We start from the raw sequence: 19,582 nt of genomic DNA, 5'->3' as shown, positions 1-19,582 counted from the left end.
AATTGGGCACAACTTTAAAATGGTATACAATTTATGAATTTATTTCTTTTTCCTTTAATCAGGGGTTGCGGGAGTTGGAACGGGAGGAGTTCCCAGTGGTAAATCTTCTGCATGTTCACATTAAAGAAAGGACTGTTGAGCAATTGTTGTCTGTGTCAAAATGTATGCAACACTACACCATGTGATTGTGTATCTATACAGGATACCAAAGTGGTGTAAAACCACCAAAACATAATAATTAGAACTGTGAGGTACACTGGTATACACTTATAATCATTTCACCTTCCATCCAGAAGACATAATCAACTTTTTTTTTTCTGGATGGTAGGTGAAACATCTTCTACAACCAAGAAAATGATAATCAGCTGCCTTGATTCAAGCCTTTAAGCTGCAAAGTACTTGTGAAGATATAACTGTGTTTTAAAATGAAGAGGCCCTATTAAAATACTTCTAATAAAGTATTGAGACAGGCACCCATTTTTACACCATCCAGCAGACCTGAATGTGTTACTTTTGCCAAAAATCCATTCAAGAACAGGTCCTGCAATTTCTGCTATGCAGATGATATGCAACTTTACCTGTTTCCACCGGAGGACCCCACAATATCTGTATGAATCTTGGCTTTCCTCTCTGACTTGTCTGTGTGGATGAAGGCTCACCGCCTTCAACTTAACCTCTACTGTCGCTCCCACGGAGATTACAAAGAACCTGGTTGTCATGTTTGATGACCAGTTATCTTTCTCTGATCACGTTGCATTACTATCCAAGTGGTGCTGCTTTGCACTCTACAAATTAAAAAAATAAGACTGTACCTGATTCAATGTACAGCTCAACTCCTGGTATAGGCCATGATTACTGCATTGTGCTGCTAGCTGGCCTTCCAGCTTGTGTAATATAACCAGTACAAAAGGTCCAGAATACAGCATCACGTCTGATGTTTAATCAACTCAGATGGGCTCACGTTTATTGAGCTTCACTGGCTTTCTCTGTCACTTGCCTACAAGGTGATCTTTAATTTCCTGAACTGCATTTGTATGTCATTTGATTGGCATTTAGCTGCTGTTATTCAAATACGATGTCTCTGTGGCTTGATTGTGTTCCTCTGTTGTAAGCCACTTTGGATAAAAGCACTTGCTAATGTAGTTTAATATAAATAAGGGGAAGCATGTATACACAATACAAATGATTGCTAGTACTCATTTCAATCAACTTTAAATTGTCCCAGGAGAGTTTGCAGGAAGAAAATGACAGAAAACCTAGACAGTAGAGTCATTTTTCAGACCTTTTATGTGCTTTTTGCAGGTGGCATCACTGGAGAAGGTGTGCCAGGTGGGACTCCAGGTACAACTGTTAGCGGAGTTCCAGATGGTTCAGCTGTACCTGGTGGTGTTCTTGCAGGTGAAATGTATAGTTTATCATTTTCATTGATGCACCTTTTAGAAGTTATGCATTCGAAAAAATATGACATTGCTTCTGCAGGAAAGGACTTAGGTGCTGGTGGAACTCCTCAACCAGGTACAGTTCGATATCAAAACCTTTCCCTGGACATTTACTGCACTTCGTGTGTTTTTGCAACAGCTTCATGCAGCATACCCTTCTCCTGATTTAAAAATCATGTTTTGAAAAGCTTAATGCTAGCAGCCATTGACCACCTCTAGCTTACAGGCTCCAGTGGTTGCAGTATGGATCCACTTCACAGCTTCTTACTTATTTCTGGCTTCTCTCACACTGCCTGTTGAAATCACTGGATGAAACTGGAACCTGTTGTCTTTTTGGCAGGGCCCACGCCTATTGCTGAGCTTAACAAGGCCCCAGAGGTCCCACAGTCCAGTAAGACTTGCTGCTTGCATAACGCTTTTGATCATAAAATGAAACATGTGGCATTTATCATTTTTGCTGCTCTGATGTAGTGTTTCATTCCACTTATGATGAGGAAATTTGTCGTTTCCCTCAAAAGCAAGACTTCATTGCTTCATTCAAAACTTCCTTATCATATAATGGGTTAGATAACATTTTCTAAAGCACAGTCTGGTGTGTGAATATATAAAGAAAAAGGCCACAAATCATTACACAGATGTCAAACTTTCTTTTATTGCCACTGAGTTGACTTGTGGATATGTTGGTGTTATAAGAATGCATTCATTATTTGAAAAACCAGTATCATACATATACAGCGATTCCACTTCTGATCACATGAGGACATATTAATGTACTCTGGGGACTGGGTACAGTGTAGCACATCTTGTAAATACCACTTTATCACAGTAAAAGATGCCTTTCTTGTGATATGTTGCCCCCATGCGGTCAGAAGGGGCATTGCTCCATAAAACGACTTTAATCACAATTTAGTTACCGTAAATCTTTCAGCACTGGTTTGCTATACTAAGAGATTTAGCATTACCTGATCTGTTAATCTTTATAACACGTACATATAGTCACAGTCAGTGAATGTCAGGGTTCATATATTGTACATGTAGTACTGAAAGAGCAGATGATGTTAGCCGTCTGTCATTTCATCATATTTATATGCTGGTTGTGGCCACAGTTTTCTTTTTCTTAACAGCGCTCTTTTCCTCTTCACTAATGGCTCATTGTGCTTATTTTTGAAATATTTTATACATATAATTGTATGTAATTGTATGAACAGTTGAAAATTATTTATTTGACCCCTGTTTAGGAATAATAAGGTACTTTTTTCTTGTATATAGTTTATGAACTGTATACAAGCTGTAAAATGTATTTTTCTGAATGCTATATTGAGGAGTAAACAGGTAAAGCAAAGGTACCAACAGTAATGAAAGTCACTTACACCATATTTAATGCAACCTAAACAAACAGATGAAATCATTTAAAAGGCAGTTCGACTAATTTTGCTTTTTTCCTGTTTTCCTTCATATTGTGTCGTCGTCGTTGTGAAAACAGGCGGTACGTTCAAAATAAGGGCATGTTCATGCAAATATGTAATTTAATTCTGTAGTATGTTTCCACTTCAATGTAATTTTATTTCTGATTCTGCCAACAGTTTCTAGTGGAATCTTACATCCAAGCGGTAAGTATCACATATAGCAGGGTTTAACTAATTCTGTTGAATTTATATATAGCATGTACGGCAAGATGTCATGTTTTTGTTTTGTTTTGTTTTTTTCTTAACAGCTGGCACAAGTGTTGGTACGTATGCAGATATTCTCTGAGGTTAAAATATTTTTTGGTATAAGTACAGACTGTGACAAATCTCTGCTTTGTGTATTTCAATGTTACAGGTGGAACCACTGGTGGTTAGAGACATTTTTTTTCAATATTTTAATATTTGCTAATATTCAATTTCCCTACCTTAAATTTGTCAAAAGTAGCTTCTATTGCTTTTTATTTTTGAAACTGTCAATTGAATTAATTTCAGTGAGACTCTCCCATGACACTCGTTTTATGTTTGATATAAACTGATGTAACTGTTACTTGCTTTTTTAGGGGTTACAGACGGCCAGGGTCCAACTGGTACGTATGAACTTTCTCTTTTTTTTTCTACGTGAACATACATATTCCTGTCTTAGGTTTGGTAGTTAAATGATAATAGCAAACATTCAGACACTAGGGCTTACATACTCTGTAGAATCACCATTGAAACCTATAAAATCTATAAATAGATGTCTTTGTTTCAAATCTTACAGATTCCCCCCACAACACTGGATGTTTTTTAGACAGTATATTCTCCCAAGTCTATGTTCGAATCAAACAAGTGTAGGTACTGATAACAGTTGCTGAACACAGTTTTTTTATTGTTGACACACCACGTACGTGTAGTGTAGAAACTAACAGATACAGGCTTTCTGGGTTAGTCAGCATCCTCATTGGGTATCAGTGTTTGGTTGGTTTTTGCAGCAGAGATTTTTCCTATGTCCTGACTTTAATAGGGAGAAATATTATTTTAAAATGCAGCCAGTGGAGGGAGGCAACAGAGGAGACATGATCATCTCTTAATCCTGGTAATAAATTGAGTAGAAGTGTTTTAAACCGGCTGGAGACAGTGGGGGAGTGGATTATTATAATAAATTAGATAACAGCAGGTCATACTTTTTTTGTGGGTCAGCACCGTTTTTTTTTTCATCATTTTATTTATCTAAAGGGCTCAAATGTGATTATTCTGAATTGACGAGGCCATGGCATAGTAGTTGGAGTCGACCCCAGTCATGTGCCAAAGTGGGCAAGACACTGAATCTCACAATGTCTCCATTGCTCCCAACATTAGTAATTACCTTCCCAGGTCCATAAAAACTAGGAGAGTTTTGCCACAACAGGCATACAACCTAATATGACAAATCAATGTGCAGAATACAATTATCCACAGACCGTGGTGGAACAAAAGCAAACGTGAAAAGCCAAAAGTAGATTTCTTTCATTTTTAAGTGGTTAGCAGTTAGATTGAGGATCGATGAGTTGATATATTCAATTAAACTCAACAGCAATGTAGATTGAGTCATAACACGCTGGATGTAGATTCATTAAGAGAATCTAACTGCAGAGAAAAAAAACGGAGCAAATACTATTTTTTAAATAATATTTCAGTTGTCAAATATAGAAATTTGCATCTGATAGTGATACTCCACACTAATACTTTTATTCCTTCAGATTATCTTTCTTTTTATGTTCTCTGCCTTTTCCTCGATGGTTTTCGTAGGCTTTGTGCCTTGGCTTTATATTGTAGTTAATTTGTATTATTCGTTCAAACATTTCCACTAAGACCAAGAAATGCTGCTTCTATCATGAGATAAAGTTGTGTTTTTCAATCTGGCCACACGATGGAGACAAAGACAAAACCACAGCTGCTGCTTCTACCTCTCCTGTAGTCTGTGACGACTGTTTCTGAACTCTGCTGTTTTCAGGTGCTGGCGTCAAAGCTCCTAAACCATTTATACCAGGTAGGGTTGAGCTGAGTCTTGCTATTTTAAATGTGATATATTGGTCATATAACTTTGCTCTGATTCTCTTTCCTTTGGCCTGCATCGACACATCTTTCATCGCGCTGGTCTTGAGCTTTCCATTACCGCAAAACAGACATCCGGTTTGTGGTTGTTGCATGAAGATATTGAATTATCAGACCTGGAATTCAACGTTGAACATTATTACCATATATTTTTCCATCTTTTTAAACCTGTAGCAAAACTTATTTTGCCAGTGTTCGCCAGTATCCACCCTATTTTATTAATACATTATAATTCACTGGATGATCTTGTTAAAAGGGTGAATATAGTTCCCTATATCCAAAGATAAGTTGGGACACTGAAAGTTGGAAGAAAATTTTATTAGTGTTGAATTTCATAGCAGTAACATGTCTCAAAAAGGTTGGGACAGGGTTATATTTATATGGTGTTTATTTATATAGTGTATTCTTTAACAACTATATATGGGAACTGAGGAGGCAGGTTACTGGAGTTTTGGAGATGAATGTTGTTCTGTACTTGTCTCATTTGGTATTCGAGCCGTTCATCAGTTTAGGGGCTCCCCAGACGACAGTGATAGTATTTCACGTCCTGGTTCCATCACTGTCTTCTTTACCATAATGTGCCAAATGTTCCCAGTTGGTCTGGACTGCAGGCAGGTCACGTCAGCCGTCCGACTCCATCATAAACCCAGGGTTTTGCAATGACTGCAGCATGATGTTGAGCCTTATCTTGCTGAAACATGCAAGACCTTCTCTGAAAAAGCCATTGTACGGATGGGACCATATGCTGACATGAAACCTGTTTAATCCTTCCAGCAATGATGTTTTATTTCCACATGTACAAAGTGCCCATTCCATCCCCATCAATGCACCGCCATGCCACCAGAGGTGCAAGCTTTCTAACTGATTGTTCATTACGAGCCTCTTTTGTGCAAATATTGTGACATCCCTGGGTTTCCAAACAGAACTTCTTAATTTCAATTTGCATAACCACAGGACAGTTATTTACCTTGCATTAGAGTGTCTTAAACAAGCCTTGTGGCACCTCAGTGGCGTTTCTGTTTAATGTGAAAGGTGCGGCAAACCATGATCTTAAACAGAAGGTGTTCCTGAACCTGTAATTACATTTTGATGATCTTATGTAATGTAAATTATTAGATGTTAGAAGTTTTCACAATATTACGTTGATGGACATTATTCAGAAAAAGGTTCATAATTTGTAGATACAGTTTTCTAGAGGACTGGTGAACTTCTGCCCGTCTTTACTGAGAGGCTCTTCATACCCAGTCATGTCACAAAGCCGTTACCAGTGGAGCTCATTAGTTACAAGATGCTCCTCCAGATGTTTCCTACTAGTATCACTTACCTTTCCACCATTTCGTTGCCCATGACCCGACTTTTTTGAGACACGAAGCTGCTATCAAAATCAAAATGAGCTAAAACTTTTTTGATTATTGTAAAATGTCCTACATGCAAAATAAGATTTACAAATCATTGCCTTCTGGTTTCATTTACATTTTGTACATCATCTGAGTGTTTTGGAATATGGGTTGGACATGCATGTTAATTACAGCCATTGAAATGGCTCTGAAGATTAGCGGGTCAATGCTGCTGACATCAGCAGCGCAAACACGAGCATCTTAAACTCGTCAGGTCTGGTTGTTCTCCAAATCAAATCGTTCTCTGTCATTATTCTTTTCAATACAACTTTTATAATCCCTCTTTACGATGTGCGCTGCATCTATCTGAACAAGCACATTCTGTGTCAATATTGCATGACTGAATGTGAATCAATAAAACAGTTCATTACCAGTCTATGGTAAAAAAAAAAGCTGTCTCAGCAGTCATCAGTTTCATTTATCTGCAGGTTCAGTTTTCATCTATGTTTTTGCTATTCAGCAGTTTTCTTGTGCGTTACACTCTGAATACCAGAATATAGCATTTAGTCATTTGTATGTAGCTTATAGCACATTTTGAATGAAAGGAAAAACTGCTCACCTACAGTAATGATGACAGTGCCTTTATGAAATTAGGCATCTTATAGTTTGCTATAATCAAATGTTAAACAGTTTGCAATTCACTTTTAAATTAAATAACTAGTGCCATGTTGTTTGTTTCAATATTACTGGAGAAGGATACTAGATACTAATATTCCTCAAGTTAAAGTGGAATATCTCCTTAAATCCTCACAACTCCAGCTTTCTAACAATTCACAGGTGCAGGTGGATATCCCTACGGTGTACCATATGGAGGCAAGTTTGTCATATTTCTCTTTTAACATCTATATGCGCTTAATTAAAACTCCACTGGGTGTTGACTCTGTGCCATTCTGTGGTTTAGTGCCTCAGACTGGTCCCGTCGTCCAGCCTGGAGTTCCTACACTGCCTGGAGCGAAGCCTCTGAAACCTCCTGGTATTTCAGTGCCACTCTGCTTTAAACACACTATTCCAACCAGAGTTTTTGCACAGGCTGATTTCCTTCTGGGACATTTGTCCTTGTTATGATGATTTTATACAGTATGTGTGTGTTGTATAGACTGATGCATTGTTGTGTTTTGCAGTAACAGGAGTTGGAGCGGGAATCCCACTGGCAGCAGGCAGTTATCCAGGTCAGTCCTCAGCTACTTCTCTTTTGACACTTCTGTAAACGCTAAAATCACTGATCCCACTGATGTTCAAGTTTAGAAAATAAAGACTTTTATGCGTCAGGGGAAAAAAGTATTCTGGGCTGAACCAAATCCTTGGGACAAAGTTCAGGAGCGGGCTCGGTATACCAAACTATAATTATATTTTTCTCTGTCGTCATGATTCAGGGGGATACAATCCATATCAACAAGGTTATGGACAGGGTATGTATGAAAGGAGGGGATAATGACGGCAATAAACAATAACATTCCTCTGAACTTAAAAAAGAAGTTCCGCTCAGTGCTCAAAGTGACAGTTGGTCAGGAGATGCCATCACATCTTACTTCCTGTGCAGGAAATTGTCCAACATGCTGATAAGTGTTTGTATGGTACACAAAGTGCACCAGGAATGACAAGCAGTTTCAAAGAAGGAGATCCGTTGGTGTTATACTTTATTGTACTGTCATGTTGTTGGTATCACTGTCATCACATATGAGCTAGGTTTCTCTCTGTTTTGACCTCTGCTTTGGTGTCCTCTTGCAGGTGGACCGGCAGCAGCTGGTGGCGGAGCTAAAGCACCCAAGCCAGGTACTGTAGCACCCCTGGTACTAGTGTTACACATGGAAACACGATGTCATTGTGTTATGAATTGGAATACTGATATTGTGACAAACCTCTAATAATAGTGATTTGTATAATGTATTGCTGTCTTGGAGGAGCTGTGTGGTTTGGAAAATGCATTAGAGGTTCTGCTTCTCAGATCCTGTAATGTTTCTTATATTTTCCACCCTGTTAGTCCTCTAAATTATACAAGACTTTCAATACTGTATCTGATAAATAGCTCTTAGCAGTGTCTCTATCAGATGTGATTTTTCAGCCAGATCTTTTGCTTGTTCTTCCTAAACAACGTCATTGTTTATATACTGTTAGTCAGTGTATGGTGCACTTCAACAACGCACAGTTTGCCACGAGAGACTGGCTGATGTCAGCAGGACTGTGCATAGCATCACAGTGAGGTCATTTGAGGATAACAACCGTCCCTGGGAGAGCCCTGCCCTTGAATAACTCTAAACTCAGCTGGGGGGAGGTTTAGTGAAGTTGTGTGGGGGCAAGTTTCACTGAGCCACATGAAACATGAGGCAATAATGAGACAATACAGTAACCATGAATACACAAAAAGTATATTTATTATGTGTCTCAGTAACAAAAGCAATCTTATAATTGGTTTATTCACTTTTACCTTGAACAGGATATGGTAATCTTGGAGCTGGTGGTGTGCCTCAGGCAGGTGAGGATCACATTACACTGCTCAGTCTCCCTCCACTCTTTCACATTTACCCATCAAAAATGACTTTTAGAGAAAACTGTGCACGTTTTACCTCTGTCATACAAAACCCAATGTACTTTTGGTGTGTAGCTGCTGGCCCTTTGTTTCCTCCGCCTCCTCTGCCCATCGGGTGGATGAGCAAACAGCAGCAGCTGCCAGCGCAGCATCCTCTCACCTCCTCACAAAAATTACAGCCTCATGTTCAGAGGTGTTTGGACAATGATGGAGCTTTTACCAGTTTGCCTTTACACATACAGTACACTGCCACAGTGGCTGTTAAGATAAAGCTTCAGCTTTAATAAAAGATGTTTCACCAAAATGTTTTATCATTTAGGGATTACCTCCATTTTAAGGGGCTCAAAAGTATTTAGACAAAGTGAGATAGTTATAAATGTTACCATCATTTTTAATACTTTGATGAAAATCCTCTCAGTTCTTGACTGAAGTCTGGAGCCCATGGACATCACCAAAGTCTGATTCTCCTTCCTGGAGTTGTGTTGTCATGCCTTCACTGCTGCCGCCTTCGGTTGTCGATTGTTTGTAGGGTTTTTCTTCTTTAGTAACGGAGAAACACCCTCTATTACCACCCCCACCCTCTACTCAGCTCTGAATGCTACCTATGTTGGCGGTCACATCATCAATAAACACCGGTGCACTCCATCCTCCATTTTTTATGCACGATTAGTTGTTTTATTCCTTTTCCATAATTTCTCCTCCTCTCATTCTTATAGACGTTTATCTTGATTTAATCTTTCGAATGAATCTGATTCCAAAATATGGGAGGCTTTTTAATCTGGTTTACCTGTTATTGACTGTTGCCAGTCGTTGTAGACTTTGTTGTAATCCTTCTTTATGGAAATGTCCTAATTGTAAAAGTTAACAATGACATACCAAGCTTTTCCAGAGTATTCTTGACAGAATACCTGTCAATGTTGGGGTCCGTCTTCAGCAAGGAAATGATTCGTGACCAATCCCTTCAGTTGTTTTCTATGGTCCTCCAGATGTTTTGATGTTTTTGAACTCACCGGTGCTGCTTTCTATCATTTTATTTGGCAACACCAAAAGTCTCTCTTATAGATTGATGAAGGTCTCCCACACTTGCATTGAGATCTCCTTGGATTTAAGTCAGTTGTCCGATTACTTTTCAGTCCCTGAAAACAGAGGTTCTGAGCTACAACACATCCTTTACATTTTCAGCACAGCTTTTCAAGCAGACATATTTTCCAAACTGGGAATTATGTAATAATGAAAATGAGGTTCAGTTGTTAATAACAACTGAACCTCATTTTCATTATTACATAATTCCCATTATATTCACTGTCTGAAAATGTACACAAAGGACTTGATAATAACACAGTGCCCTGTTGTCATTTAGAGCAACTAGATCCTTTGAAGACACTGATTCTTCTGTTTATTGATCATAATGTCAGTTTACACAGTGAATTTGCAAAAGTCTCCCTTTTAAATAAATGTTACATTTGCAGGTGGGCCTGCCTATCCTGGTTATGGATACCCCCAGCAGTTCTACCCAGGTACAACATTTGCTTTCTGTCTACACAAAAGTAAATGTTTCAACTTGTTCTTGCTCACAATGATTTAGTCAAATTTTCCTTTTTGCTGATAGGTCTGTCATAGACATAATGTAACATGTATTTGTGTATTTGTGGAGTTGATAAACACCGCATTGCCCTTTTTGTGTTGGTTCTGCCATAAAGAAGAAATAAAAGACAATAGAACAGCATATATACCTGTGTGCAAGTACTCTTTAAAGCAAAGGGAAGAGAGAAAAAAAGAGGTAAAGATTGGTATTAATCTGAAACAAGGAAACAAGATCACGATAGAAGGTTTAAATAATTAACTTTAAACTGTTCCCAGTCCATTTATACTTTTCCAAGAAAGTCCACTGGAGTTGAGAGTACCTCCACACTGATGAGGGTTAGTACACACATGATGTTCTTGTCCTTGTCTGGGTCAAGAGGCCCATTAATGCCGAACCTCCTTGGTAGCACAAAGGAGGAGACAAAAGCACAGAAAAACTAATTCATCACTTCTGCTTCAGAACATAAAGAAAAAGGGGGAGTGAAGCTGCCACAGAGTGACAAGAAGTTTCACCATCCTCCCTTTTATGGTTCATTAACCAGAAATTCAGTATATTTATTCCTGCCTTATCTTTATGTTGGAAGCTTTTACCTAAACACAGTTCCTGCTTCTGAACACTTTTAAACATGTCAGTCTCTTCACATTAGCATTACTACTTACTGGAACACAGAATATATAGATGTCATATGACTGCCTTTCCAGTTCTAATATATTGTATATTAAACTTGAAAAAATAGATTTTCTCTTCTAATTATTGTACAATGTTGCAAAAGTACTATTTTTGTTACATTTGTTACTTGAGTTTTAACTTGAACTAATTCAATTTTTAATCTCTAAATCCTACCCCATTTATTATTTATTTTCTGTGTACCTGATATGAGTCTGAATGACAAAGCCATACATGACACAGATAATTTTTTTCCTCTAAGATTATTGCTGAATGCATTTCAAGGAGAAAAGGTTTGTCTGTTCTAGTTTAGTTGCCAGAAACGTTGGAAGTCTAAATGAACAAAACTGAAAGTGCTCTAACCTACAAGTCCTGCAATAAGAATATTAAGTACATTTACAACAATACTTGTTTAAAATTTGCATACCTGAATTAATTTCTGCATTTTCTAGATCATGCAGGAGGATTTAGGTGTCTCCTGTGTGTCTGCAGTTTTACTCTTCCCAACTCCTCGTCAGTAGAAATGCATAAATCTCTCTGATGGAGCCAAAGTGGTTTTCAGTCATTAGTCTGCCGACACCCACTCACCCTGTACGTGTTTTTGTTGTTCAATCTGTTAGGTGGATATGCCCCAGCCCCACTGAATCCTCAACAAGGTACCAAATCCTCCCAATTTCACATCACTACACACATCCCACAAACAAACCAGAAACACTTTGTGATGGCATCGTCTCAGTGTCTGTTTACCCCTAACTCATGAGTCATGAACACAGATTTTCTCTCATATTTATTGTACAATTTTGCAAAAGTACTCTTTTTGTTTCTTCAAACTAAGTGCTTCCAGAGACTTTTCAGTTGAAGACTCGTGAATTCTGTGGAATTTTAGCAGAGGATGGCATCATGCCAGATAAACTTAGATAAACTTGAAAAATTTGCCAATCTCCAGCCTCATAGGGCTGCCAGGAGACCGGCCATGGCTGCCCTTCACTGTCAGGATCGTTTGGGTGGTGTCTGAAACACGTGCACTGGAACTTTAACATGTTGGGGGAATCTGAGTCCAGATTCTGCCTAATGCAGTTGGATTGTAGGGTCAAAGTCTGGAGAAGACACTGAGAACCCTATGCTACGATAGACGACTAACATCTTTTGGTGGAGGCAGTGTGATGGTGTGGGGTGGCATCTCCCTCACTGGAAAAACAAGGCTCGTCATCATTGGAGGAAATCTCAATACAGAGAGATATGGAGATCAGATTCTGCCACCAGGTGTAATCCCAAATCTCCACAGTCTGGGACTGAACTCTATCCTGCCAGATGACAATGCTCAGCCCCGCAGAGGTAGTTTATCAGAGAGGAGGATGGAATGACCTGCCAGCAGTCCTGAACTCAAGCCCATTGGTTTAGTTTGAATTAATATGGAAAATTGTATGGGCTCATCTGTTTAGAAGTAGAAAAGCCAATGAGCAAAATGCGTGACTGAACATACAGTACACTTTGTCTTGTTTGAACATAAAACTGGTCAGAAGGAGATTCATCTTCAAACCTCTCACCAAACCCTGTCTTCATAAACCAACTTGTTGGTTCCTTTTGTTGTTTTGCAGCCAAAGCAGCAAAGTACGGTCCACTGCAGGCATTCCTAGGTGGTGGTGGTGGAGGAGGAGGTGGACAAGGAGCCTATAGAGGTAAAAGTCCTACACACATTCTCCTCTCATGAACTTAAGAGTTTTTTAAGTCACCCAAATTGGTGCTGCTATGAAATATCTACCGAAATGAAACAAGTGTCCAAATGCTAGTCAGCACGTTAGGGAACTAATCACTGTTAAGCCAAGACTAACCTGTACCTGTGCTGGTGTTTGCTGCAGGTGCCGTTCCAGGATGCCTGGGCAAATACTGTGGAAGGAGGAAGTAAAGAAACTCTTGAGATCCAGTGACTTCAAGAAAACACGGTGCTACTGCATGATATAGAATGTACATTTATATGCAAATGAAGCTCCATTAGACAACTTGTAAAGATGTTTGCTTCTACTTACTTGACTTCAGTGTCTGTTTTTATACAAACCCACCGACCCAGAATTTTGTACACATTCTGATGTGACATATGCTAATGATAGTGCCTTTAATCATTAATGTGTTCAAGATAATCAGCTTTAACCTGCCGTGCTGCAAGAAAATACAGTGTGTGTTTGTGTCACTGTGTGTTGCAATGTATGTATGTGTGTGTGTGTGTGTGTGTGTTGTTTGGGCCCATAGTTGTACTGTTGTGAGATAAACTGTCTGAACCCTCAACTGCCTGTAATTTCTCTTTCGGCCCTAATCCCTGAAGGAGGACAATCTGTCTCACCTGGCTGCACAAAACTCATCACCTCTCTGATGTGTCACAGGGAGGCAGCTTGGTCCAAGAGACGTTAAAATCTGGCCAATCCCGGCCACGCCTCTGGCTCCCTGTTCTCTCTGCTGCTATTTTTAGGCCTGCTGGGCATAAAGCAGCGGAAGCCAGGGGTCTGGCCAACCCATCTGCTCTCTACAACTTTGCTGATTCAAGATACTATGCAAATCAGTTTTTATAGGAGTTTTAATGTTGTTAAACATGTTCTGCTTTTAGTGGGACATTGTGATAAAGACAATAAAAAATGTGTCTTATTCTTACCAGGAATGGGGAAGCTTTTAGTTTCAAGTAGGTCCAAACATAGTTCAGTTACAACTCTGGCCTGTAATTATATATGTTGGAGAATGTCCGATTGCCCTAATGTGTAGAAAAGACAGAAGGCTTGAGTCTGGTTCTAGTTTTTAGTCTCATTTCTGTCATTACATTACTCAACATTTCTGCAACAATCTTTGACCCATGGCTTTATTGTTATCAAGAAAGTGTGAACATAAAAACAAGAACAATCTTTTGCTTTAGCACATATTCCCTGTTATTAAGTGTAGTATAGAATAATGCTTTGTTTCATAGGAAAGCCATGGGAGAGCTTGGTTACTTACTTGACGTGCTTTTATAAAGGCTTTACTGACCAAAGGTTCCTGAGCGCTGTTGCCTTGTGACCCATCTCTCTCTGTCTGTGTGTAACTATGTACTGTATTTTGTACTAATTTGGTGTTAGCTGGCTTCAGTTCCTTCACTCGGTGCTGTGTAAGAACTGCATTTGAGCCTCGCTGGGTCAGACCTTGTCCTCTTGTGGCGTGGGATAGTCTTCATCTTTATTTAAAACTGTTTTTAGAAGGAGGAACAGTGTGGTTTTGCACTTTTTATATCTCCACGACACACATGTGACTTGTTCCCGGCTATCCCACATTTTATTTGCTTCAACAAATAACAAAATAAAATGTGTTTAAAGAACTTGCATCTTCTTGTCTGTTACTTCGTTGTCCACGACACACCAACATGATCTGTTCGGATATCTCCCAATCTTCAATGTTTGAGAGATCCAGCAATTCAATAAAAGCAATGGAATTATAAAAATACAAGATCATGGACACATTTTCTCCCAACTCTGCCCTTACTAAAATCACTAGTTGTTGTGCCAGCTGGAAATAATGAACTTATACTGCTGTTCTCTCTGCATCTCCTGGGAGAATCAATGACCCGTGATCCACATCCTCTAAAGTAGCTTACACAGTTGTTCCATCCGCAGGAGCTTCACAGTGTCCTGCTCCTAAAGTCTCTGTGGATCTCAACAATATGCTCACTGTTGTACCAAAACGAGCAGTCTGTAAACTCAGCAAACTACTAGACTTTGGACCTCCACCAGGAAACAGACACAGCTCTCTGTTACCTGTGCTGTATTAAAATGCTACTACCAAAAGAAAGACATTTCCTGAACTCCACATTCATTTAATTGTTATGCTCTAATTGAAATATGGAAAATCTCCTGTTCAGATGACTTTCCTCGAGGCATGGTGGAGATTTCAATCTTGAATTGTTCTGCTGTGCTTTTCTACAGAAGAGTATTAGGGCCATGCAGGAGAAAGAATATTTGAGAGGGGAAGATTTTTTTTTTATTGTGCACTTAGAGAAAAATACGACGGAGTATTAGGGCCAAACAAAAAAACAAAAAAAGGAAATTACGAGAATAAAGTCATAATGTAATGAGAATAAAGTCGTAAAATTACGAGAATAAAGTCATAATATTACGAGAATAAAGTCGTAAAATTACGAGAATAAAGTCATAATATTACGAGAATAAAGTCGTAAAATTATGAGAATAAAGTCGTAATATATTATAAATATAACTTCACAAGATGCTCAATATTCCTCATTTTAACACAGGGAGAAGAAGCTCTTCCTGTTAGAGTTCTCATAAATTATATTCTCATAATATTACGACTTTATTCTCGCAACATTACGACTTTATTCTCGTAATGTTACGACTTTATTCTCGTAATTTTACGACTTTATTCTCGTAATATTACGACTTTATTCTCATAATATTACGACTTTATTCTATTACGACTTTATTCTCGCAACATTACGACTTTATTCTCGTAATTTTACGACTTTATTCTCATTATATTATGACTTTATTCTCGTAATTTCCATTTTTTTTGTCTTAGTTTGGCCCTAATACTCCGTCGTAGAAAAAAGTCAAAATGTCGGGAAAAAAGTCGGAATGTCGAGATTAATGTTGAAGTACAATTTCGAGAAAAAAGTAGAAATTTTGACTTTATTCCTGAAATTTCGACTTTATTCTCGAAATTGTACTTCAACATTATTCTCGACATTTCGACTTTTTTCTCAACATTTCGAAATTTTTCTCGACATTTCGACTTTTTTCTCAAAGTGCATAATGAAAAAAAAATCTTCCTCCTCTAAAATATTATTTTTATTTTTCTCCTGCCTGGCCCTAATACTCTTCCGTAGCTTTTCACAGCGCCGGGTTAAATGAATATAAATATCCTCTATGGACAGTAGTTAAAAGACAGTAGTTATCTGGTAGTTAACCGGGCTTCTAGGCGGTGCTTGTCTTCCTCTTCACGCCTCCTCCTTTTCCCCAGGAAAAAAAGGGCATGCGGTTATTGATCTGGGCGTGTTGGTGGTTGGCCAGCCCGTCACCTCCTCCTCCTCCTCCTCTCCCCTGCTCAGCTCCAGTATTGGTCGGCGGCTCTCTTGAATGAAGCGCCACAGAAACTTGCGGGCGAAGGGAAGCTGCGTGTTGGGCTGCAGGGAGCGACCGAGGGGAAGCTGCTGCTGCTGATACTGACACTGACACCGGGTTTCTGTCGAGCACAGGCGGCCGGCTCTCTCCCGGAGAGTGAATGAGGTTGATGCTGCTCTGCTGCACCTGGAAGGACGAACGCATGGGAGAGGAGGAAGGTAAGGAGCTGCTGGATGCTGAGGCGTCGCTGCTGCATCATCTTCATCACAGACGATGCTGCACCCCCAAAGTGGCGCTGTAATCCAGGGCGTTATACTCTTTTCGGACTTAGTTTTTGTTGTCCACAAAAGAGAGGTGGAGGTGTCGCGTCTGCAGGGAGCGACAGGCTGTGTGGGCATATGGTGCTGCCACTGAAGCCATGTTTTAAGCCTGAATTATGGGTCCGCGTTAAATCGACGCAGAGCCTACGCCGTAGGGTACGGCGTTGCCTACGGCGACGCGCGGCGTACGGTGAGCGTCGCCGCGTACCTTACGCCGTAGGCTCTGCGTTGGTGTAACGCTGAACCATAAATCAGCCTTTATCCGAGCTGATGCGCCCAGCAGATCGGAGCGTGCGCACTCTTCCTCTGCGACCACTCCAAACATGTTCTGCATATATATACGTCCTTAAATGAATACTTTAAAAAGAGCATGTCACGTAAACGCCAAGTACAGCACCGTAGAAAGACCATAAACATGTCAGTGTAGGCACCATCTCCCGATGATCGGCTTCACGGTGAGAAAAGTCCACACCCATTGCAGGCTTACAGCATGGTGCAAAAGTTACAGCCATTTATCACATGTATTTTCCAGGAGTATGAAACACAGAAACATGGCTCTCATAGGCCTAAATCAAAAGTCCTCATTAACATCAGTGCAAACATCTGTATGGGACAGTCTCCTTTAAGAAGCGTTAAATCTGTGCTTGTTTCTGAGGGAGATCAGAACTGACTTTTGCTGTAACTCATTGTGTTCTGAACATTGTGTGGTTTTATTGTGTGTACATATAATGTTGAAGGTTTATTTATGGTCAATACTCATTAATAAAGCAAAATGAAGGAGTTTTTTTCATGTTAACATGTAAGTTTCAGTTTCATTAGACAGATTATTGGAGATTTATGTTTAGGAGTGTCGTGTATCTCTGGCAGTTTTCCCCCCTCCCCTGCTATAAGCAAATCTAACCAAAGTGGCTTCGGACTCCCTTCCTTGTTGTCTCTGAGATTTGAACAGGAGTCCAGAGAGATGTGGTGTCACATGGCAACAGCTCTGTGACAGCTATTGATTCAGGGCGCTATGTCAGACATAAACAAGGTTGGAGATAGCTCACAGAAACACTATGCACATTATGGCAGAAGAAACCAAGACACTCAAGAAAGCAGTGACGAAAGAGAAAATGAGAGAGGGGCCAAGCAAGAGTAGATCTTGGACCGTGTCGATAAAGTGACTGAAAGGTACGGTAAGCGATTTCCAGCTGATGTCACGCCTGTTGATATTTCAAACAAAAATATCAACAAAAGAAAGGAAGTTAACTCCTCCCTCGAGTGCTCCTGAGAAACCGCTCCATCATTAACGCTGCCAAGCTTCTCCTCCACTTCATGTGCCCGGGCACAGACCCCACCTCTGTCAGGGACTGACTGGAGCAATGTTTGAACACCTTTCTTTGTTGTTATTTAATATTTTACAGTGTACTCATGAGAAAGGCAGCTAGCTGAGGGTGAGGAGATATTCATTAAATGTGGCAAAAAAAAGTGTTTTGGCTAGTGTAGTATTGCACCCATACCTTTAACATCCATACTAAAAAGGGGAGGTTCTGAACTCAAAAGTGCAAAAATTCCGTTGTGTCACTTTAAGAAAAAACTGAGCAAAAAAGGCCAATGATCAGCCAACCAATTCATTGGTCTACCTCCAGTCCTATAAGTTTTTTTTTTTTCAGTTTATATCTCAATAAAAAGAAATATATGAAACTTTGTCAACTTTTTGAAAACATCAACAGTAGCAGTGCTCAACGGTTCTTTCTCACCTGCAGGCTTAAGTTGACTTTAATAAACCCAGGTTTGTGTTCCTGTTTGGATCAGTTTGTTTCTTCTGGTGTGAACAGAGTAATCGCAGTGCAGACCAAAACAACTGAGCCGAGGCCTCCGAGAAGAAAGTGGTCTCAATTCTAATCAAATGGGGAACTGTGGTGCTGTCTTCCTGGTCAGAACACTGACCGACACAGGACCAGAAGCCTAGAATCATGCAATTTGAGACATTGAATTCAGCGTTTATCTTTGTTTCCATGGGATTTACACTTAAATCAAGTAGTTTACAGTCCCTAATGATCAATGCATCCAAAATGCTGCACTGTACTTTGGTAACTTAAGTGTATAAAACAGTGATTTGTTCCCATTTTAAATTGAAGTTTTTATCAATAGTAATCAATGCAAGCAGCATAAAGAATCACTAGTTAATCCACATAGGTTCACAGTTTACATAAAATAAGTAGGACACTGGGATATTCCTCAACGCAGTATTCATGTTTCTTGTTCCTGCAACTGATACATCTGCCAACAAGTGTTGTGGACACTTGCATGAATGTGATCCATGCTTGAATTTTCAAAGCAAGTTGAAAATGTTAGAAGTTTACAGAATCAAACTGGGATAAATAAGTTTATTTTCCTTTTCATTTAACATTACTTTGTTACGTTACACTGAACTTTGAAGCATGATACAAGTAAGTAAGGCTTGGCTCCAGAGAAGGTTGTTAACTGCGAGTTTAGCACAATGGGGACCATTGTTTATATTAGATTAAATGACACATGCAGATGTCACGCTGCTCTTTATCTAGTTTGCAGCTTACACAGCGACTGTGTGAATATCCTGAAGCTGTCAGTCAGGTTCTATGAATTCAACAGCAGAGGCTTTCTGCAGTGTTTCACTCTCCATTGCAATAAGGTGACCTCATCTTAAGGAAGCGCTGCCGGAGATATCTGTGAAGAATCTGTAAAGAAAGGTGGAGCAACATGCTCCCTCACCTGTACAGGTCCCAACAGTCAGTTAATGCAGTAATGAGCTTGTTGTCTTGCATATGCTGGATGGTGCAAAACTATGCATTTTTGAGTTTCATTCAAAACAGCGCATTACATCAGTCAGTTCCAGCCCTAAAACCATGTTTGTGTTGACGCACCACCTGTTGGTGGGGTTAATGTCACTGTCAGATGTTTTGATTTTGAAATGACATTCTTAAGTGCACTAGATCTGTAATGTCAGATGTTTAAAAGCCATTTTTAAGTGTGAGAGTAAAAATCCATGATCCTGATG

General features: G+C 39.5%; 3 protein-coding genes across 12 annotated transcripts in view; all 3 read left to right on the top strand.

Annotated features, from left to right (window-relative positions):
• elna (elastin a) overlaps positions 1-1,943 on the top strand; it is a 52,110-nt gene extending 50,167 nt beyond the window's left edge. For all 10 annotated transcript variants that reach the window (XM_061719314.1, XM_061719315.1, XM_061719321.1 and 7 more), the window contains 4 exons: positions 63-98; positions 1,303-1,398; positions 1,480-1,515; positions 1,780-1,943. In XM_061719314.1, the coding sequence (XP_061575298.1) occupies positions 63-98; positions 1,303-1,398; positions 1,480-1,515; positions 1,780-1,910 (299 nt within the window). In that variant the 3' untranslated portion in view covers positions 1,911-1,943. The remainder of the gene's footprint in view (positions 1-62; positions 99-1,302; positions 1,399-1,479; positions 1,516-1,779) is intronic.
• Positions 1,944-1,997: 54 nt separating this feature from the next.
• Positions 1,998-14,487, top strand: LOC133442518 (myosin heavy chain IB-like). Its single transcript, XM_061720527.1, has 16 exons — positions 1,998-2,001; positions 2,978-3,049; positions 3,154-3,168; positions 3,261-3,275; positions 3,466-3,492; positions 4,878-4,913; positions 7,153-7,188; positions 7,277-7,348; positions 7,497-7,544; positions 7,749-7,784; positions 8,104-8,148; positions 8,810-8,848; positions 10,372-10,419; positions 11,774-11,809; positions 12,752-12,832; positions 13,013-14,487. The coding sequence occupies exons 1-16, from the start codon at positions 1,998-2,000 to the stop codon at positions 13,057-13,059; spliced, it is 657 nt and encodes a 218-aa protein (XP_061576511.1). The 3' UTR covers positions 13,060-14,487.
• Positions 14,488-16,283: 1,796 nt separating this feature from the next.
• limk1a (LIM domain kinase 1a) overlaps positions 16,284-19,582 on the top strand; it is a 63,447-nt gene continuing 60,148 nt past the window's right edge. The window contains exon 1 of the mRNA XM_061719322.1: positions 16,284-16,461. Coding sequence (XP_061575306.1) covers positions 16,404-16,461 — 58 coding nt within the window. The 5' untranslated portion in view covers positions 16,284-16,403. The remainder of the gene's footprint in view (positions 16,462-19,582) is intronic.

Source organism: Cololabis saira, chromosome 4 (assembly GCF_033807715.1).
Source record: "Cololabis saira isolate AMF1-May2022 chromosome 4, fColSai1.1, whole genome shotgun sequence".
Lineage (NCBI taxonomy): Eukaryota > Metazoa > Chordata > Actinopteri > Beloniformes > Belonidae > Cololabis > Cololabis saira.
This window is presented reverse-complemented; position numbering and strand designations above follow the sequence as displayed.